Genomic DNA, 6,000 nt, shown 5'->3' on the forward strand with positions numbered 1-6,000 from the left:
CTATTACACCTGAGAAATCCTGGAAAAGTAGGGGGAAAGTTGTGGGTGAGGCCAGAGTACTGAGCTTTGAAAAGATTATTTTCCTGAAGTAATGAACCAGTTAACCTTGAGTTGATTCCTACTCATGGTAACCCCATGTGTGTCAGAATAGAACTGTACTCCTTAGGGTTTCCAATGACTAATTTTTCAGAAGTAGATCACCAGGCCTTTCTTCTGAGGCACCTCTGGGTGAACTCAAACCTCCAACCTTGTGATTACTAGCCTAGTGTATTGACTGTTTGCACCAAAAGAAACGATAAAGATCATTTAAGCAAAAGGGACAGGGTATTAACTTAGATGACTGAAGTCAAGATTTCTTGAAAAGCAGTCACAGAACAGGAAGGGAGTGAGTGGCACTGAGGCAATACTGCCCCAGGGTCAGGTTAAACAGAAGAACTATTCTTGGAAAGAAAAGGGATCAGTCCAAAATAGGTCACCTAGGCTGCATGCTGTAACATATGAATGACAATCATACAAACACTTGCTTCTCATATGCACCAATGATCAATTTAAAATAAATTATGTTCACATTGTTCCCTTCTGAAACAGAAAAATATTCTACCTGCTGTCATAACATAAAAGTGCAGAGCCTCTGAACACTTTTGCATCATTTTAACAGCAAGGCGCAAGATTATAATCAGTATATCAAAGAGCAACTTGCCACAAACACAGCAGATATATAGCAAGAAGGTCGTTAATTTCAGCCTGCACAGGATGTTATTATAAACTGATATTTTAGCAATAATTTTTAATGTCATTCTTTGCACTGTATTTGAAGCTGTCCTGGAAATCCCAATTAATCTTGCCAAACAATTTAGTGAATGATTTAATTGACTCCAGTGCAAAATCCAACCAGGAGGTGGCTTTTTCAGTAAATACAAATAACTCTCAAGAAATGAACAGTACTCTACTATGGTGACTTTCATATTTGCTCTTACAGAAAGTGTTGATATAAAGTAAATGTGTAGCCAAAAGCACTAATTTTTTTTTTATTGTGAATTTTAAAACCAGCCAGCAAAGGAATGCTGGTACATGGAAGCAGTGCTTGTCTAATAGAGGTGGTCATTAAGCCGGCTACTTAAGCTAGTTGCATGTTCTGTTCAATTGAGAAGTTTTTTTTTTTCCCAATCTGATCTAGATTTCACCACTAGAGCACCCAAAATCAAGAGAACTTGGGACTTCAGGAATAATACAGGATGAGTTCAAAACAGAACAGATATTCTTCTGTATCTTTAAAGTTTAAACTCTAAATGGGGAGACAAATCAAAGTTCAAGCATGCTAATCAGAGAACACGGAAAAGAGAGTGACTATTAAAACAAGATTTTTAAATTTTGTCAGAATTACGGTTTGTAGAATCAGTCTCATTACACTGTAGTATATTACAGTTCTCAATACTGTAGTTCCAGGTATAGGGATTGAGAGGAGAGAAAGTGTCATGTGAAGTGTAATATTCAGGAAAGACTACCTTGAGCAGGTAAGATTTGTCCTGGGCCTGAAGATAATGGAGGTGACAGTTGCTTGGATGAATGGAAAGGAGAAAGTAGGCATTTTGTTAGAAAGCCCCTTTGAGCAACATTTGTAGGGAATAGGAAGGAAACTGGCACAAGTGGGTGATACGGAAGAGTGGGAAGTTTTCAAAGAGGACATCTATCTCTGAATAAAGAATCATAGAGTAATTTTAAATTGCAGAGTACTTCAAGTTGTGAGATGCAGCATGTCTTGCGACCATAGCATAAAGTACATAGTTAATGGCATTCATTTTGAATTTTAATACAGTACTTATTTATTTTTAACTTATTTAGATGTTTTAGCAGAAAAATTATCATTTCTTCTTTCTGTAAGTTTTTTTTTTTTTTTTTTTTTTTTTTTTTTTTTTTTTTTTTTTTTTTTTTTTTACAGGCTTGCTGCTTGCTTGAGTGCGACTTTGATCACGTTTCAAATTTCAGTTACCTCTTCTCTTGAACAATACTCAGATTTCAAAACGGAAGCCTAGAAGAAAATGTCAAGTATTCACCATAGAGATGTAGCTAGAATTTTTCATAGGACCTGTGTCTTCCACCAGTCATATCTGAATTTTTGTATGATATTTTAAGACTATGTAGTAACAGATAAAGCAATGAGAAATCCTAAAGTCCAAGGGCAGTTCAGAAACAGAAGCCATTATTTACCCTGTTGCGCACGTGGTCAGAAGAGGGCGCCACTGTCTTTAGGAGCATTTCTCCTAAGCAGGTGCTAGCCCTTTAAGTAGGGAGGTAGTTAGAATGATGAAACCACATTATTATTGTTTTAAAATAATTATTGGGTGTTCCTGTCTGGGCAGTTACAGGAAATGTTTCCTCAGAAGATAGAAATAATCACACTTGAAACTTATTTCAGTATTGTTTTTAAAAGTGTCTACTTCTAACTCAAATTCTCAATGTAATTAGTGTTTAAAGATAACCAAGTTCTAATCTTCTTTTTTTTGTGCCTAGCTAATAGAGAATAACAAAAGATTGGTTCTCAAACTTAATAATTTTTGCTGTTTAAATACAGAATCTCATAGAGTAATGGAGTCTTAGAGATCATATCTAAGTCTTTTATTTGACAGAAAGATAAGTCGAACCATGAGGATTCACACAAATGGATGTCAACAGAGGTGGGATGATATTCCAGGATTCTCAAAGTCTTCTGTGGGGCTATTTCCAATATAGCAAGGCATCAAGTCCAATAAAAAGTTGTGTGTATGATAAAACCAAACAAAACCAAACCCGTTGCCGTAGAGTCGATTCCGACTCATAGTGACCCTATAGGACAGAGTAGAACTGCCCCATAGGGTTTCCAAAGAGCACCTGGTGGATTTGAACTGCCGACCTTTTGGTTAGCAGCTGTAGCACTTAACCACTACGCCACCAGAGTTTCCCATGTGTATGATAGTCATGTTAAAAAAAAAAAAGAAAGAAAGAATTGTCTTCATCAGTTACAGATGCCTTTTAAAGCATTTATGGATGAAATTATGTTATGTCTGGGATTTGCTTTACAATACTTCAGTAAAAATTGGGAGGAAGGGCAGATAAATATAAGAAGATGTGCCACATGATCTTGATTATTGAAGCTAAGTTATGGGTATATGGAGGCTCATCACATCTTTTCTCTATTTTTTGTATGTTTGAACAGCTCCATAATAAAGAATACCTTTTTTAAAGTAATGTGTACTGGGGAAAGCTATGTAGCAAGAAATGAAACCATTTTGTATAATCTGTAAATTTTAATGATCCATGATCATGACCATGATCAAGAATTGCTTATAAAAATGACTTAATATCAATAAAAGTTTTATAAATAGACACCCGCTAAAGAGAGTATGCCTGTTTGTGATACTGTATACTGTCACATACTAACACGAGCGCTTTTATTCTTAAGAGAAATGTGATTACATTCACAGTTGTAGAGACTGTACCTTTAACATTTGTGCCGTATTGCACCTGCTGGTCCCTTCAAATTTATCCAACAAAACCAACAAACCAGAGTGAGGTGTGTATGTTTGTGAATGTGTGTGTGTGTGGGGGTGTATTTCTCAATAAAATTTGACTCTGCAACAATTGATTTGGAAGAGCATTTCCAAAACAATTTGATCATTCTGTGCATCAAAAAAATATTTTTCAAGGAGAGTCAATCAATTAAAAAAGCAATTCCTTATAGTTTGTAGCTTATCAGACAGACCCAGGTGAGCATCAGTGAAATGAACCAAGGGAAGGTAAATTCAGACTCTGACTACATACAAATACACTGCATTTTCTGGTAAGAGAAGATCCTTTTTAAACACCTTCAAACAAGGACCATATGTGCCTCTTGGTTGCAGGGCACGGATGACAACTACAAGCTTATGTAGCAAAAATCTAACTTAACATAAAGAAGCTAACTAAATAAGTGAAAGTTAACTACATAAAGAAGCTAACTACATAAGTGAAAGCCCTTAAAGACTGAAATTCAGAGGTGAGAGAGGATCATGCTTTCTAAAACATTTTTTGGAACTGTTTTTCCGTGATTTTTCTGCTCCAGAAGACAAACAAATAGGAAAATGACCAAGAATCGTTTCCTACTTCATAAAATACAATGTGCTTCTCACCTTTGATAAACTAAGATAAATAAGTAATTTGGCCTGAATGTACTAACAGTCCACCATGCTGACACTGTTTTATCTCCAAAGGAAGCTGGGTTTTTGTTACTTCATCCTGAACTTTGTTTAAATCTTCATATTTTATAAGTTCATGTGTGTGTTTCTTGGGGCATTAGGGACAAATTACAAGAAAGGCACTACCTGGTAACATACTAAACATTTGCAAACAGCAGTTCTTCCTGTTAAGGCTTGCTTTCTCTCGAAGGAAGTTTCTGGGCAAACAATTAATATTTTGAAAATATCTTGAGAAAAAAATCCAGATATGAGGAAGTAAAGGTCATCAGGGGCAAGAGGCTTTAGAAAACCTAGCTTGTACAGGTGGCGTAAATTTGTTGGAAAGTAGTACAAAGATAACTGAAGCCAGGCGCCTGATAGAGAGACAGATATTAGATCTAGGTTAGAGTCGAGTTACCCTTTGGGAGCCAGGTTTAGACTGGAGATGATATGAAGGAATATGGCCAAAATATGAAGTCTTGGCTGGAAAAAAGCTAAAAAGAGATTGATGAACTTAGGAATTGTACTTTACTTTATAGAAACTTACTTAAATTTCTTAAACGGACTACAGCAATTTTAGTTTTAAAAGAGGATATTCACTTAAAAAATACCTTGTGCAAGAGTATGAACGTTCTAAAGCAAGGGTGGGGATAAGGTGTGAGAGAAACAGAGAAGAAAAAACTGGTGTCCATACATAGATATGGTATTTATAAATAGAATTATATTGCCGGTCAGGAGGCCTGGGTTCTAACTCCAGTTCTGATGTTAACTCATTGTGTTACTGTAGTCAAATTTCTTTCCTCTCTGGACCTTGGTTTCCTCATCTGATTATTGATGATTCTTATACTAAATGGCCTTCCAGGCCTCTTCTAATTCTGTAATTCTAGTTAAGGTCATTTGGAATGATTTGTTGCAAATTTTCTAGGTTTTGACTAATGTTCATTTACAATGAATAGCAATATTATTATTTTTTGTTTGGGATTTCTTGCTACCATCTGAATCATAGTGATTGTAAATGCTGAGCACCAATTCTCACTGCCTATGTTTGGAGATAAAAATGGAAAAAGGATAGGGAATTGGGCTGACTGTATACTAAAACCAGGAAAACACATTCTGATTTGGAGAAGTCTCTGGCATCAGCTCCTTTTCCTCATGTTCCAAGTTCCACCAAGTTCACTAAGGTTGCCAGTTAAACCTAGTGTTCCTGTCCTAGTTGGCTGCTTTGCTGTCTCTTTCATGGGCCCCTGAGATTTATGCAGCTGTTAGGGATGTGATCACTGTCTTAGATTCCCCTTCTGTCTGTAGATACAGAGGCTTTTCACATCTGAATTCATCTATACCAAGATTCGTTTCTTGGCTCAATTATAGCAGTGACCTGTCCCATATTTCAGTTCCTCTCTCTGACCCTTTTACTGTTACCTCAGCACCTCCCATAAGATACCAGTACATTTAGGAAGAAATGCCAACATACTAAAACTCAAACAATATCTCTTCTTTCAAAGGTCCATTTAACGTGGGTCTTGTGTCTTTGGAGTCTATTAACAAAGATGTTATCTTCCCTAGATAGTGAAACATCCTGTGACCAAATTAGTCTCAGTTTTGTCACAACCTGGCTGTGTGACCTCAGACCAGAGCCAGCCTTTCTGGGAAAGAAAACTTCCTTTCTATATATTCCATAGACACAGGCAGATTTAGACCTGAAGCCTTTTTTCCACAAATGGAAAAAGACAAGAGTGGACAAATATTTTATTTTAATATGTATTTATTTGCTTATTTATAATGCAATACAATATATTTATTTTTTATAATT

General features: G+C 36.0%; 1 protein-coding gene across 1 annotated transcript in view; it reads left to right on the forward strand.

Annotated features, from left to right (window-relative positions):
• ITM2A (integral membrane protein 2A) overlaps window positions 1-2,854 on the forward strand; it is a 110,083-nt gene extending 107,229 nt beyond the window's left edge. The window contains exon 7 of the mRNA XM_023733604.1: window positions 1,940-2,854. Coding sequence (XP_023589372.1) covers window positions 1,940-2,033 — 94 coding nt within the window. The 3' untranslated portion in view covers window positions 2,034-2,854. The remainder of the gene's footprint in view (window positions 1-1,939) is intronic.
• Window positions 2,855-6,000: the final 3,146 nt, after the last annotated feature.

The sequence above is a fragment of the Trichechus manatus genome, unplaced genomic scaffold (assembly GCF_000243295.1).
Source record: "Trichechus manatus latirostris isolate Lorelei unplaced genomic scaffold, TriManLat1.0 scaffold00060, whole genome shotgun sequence".
In the NCBI taxonomy this organism is placed as follows: Eukaryota; Metazoa; Chordata; class Mammalia; order Sirenia; family Trichechidae; genus Trichechus; species Trichechus manatus.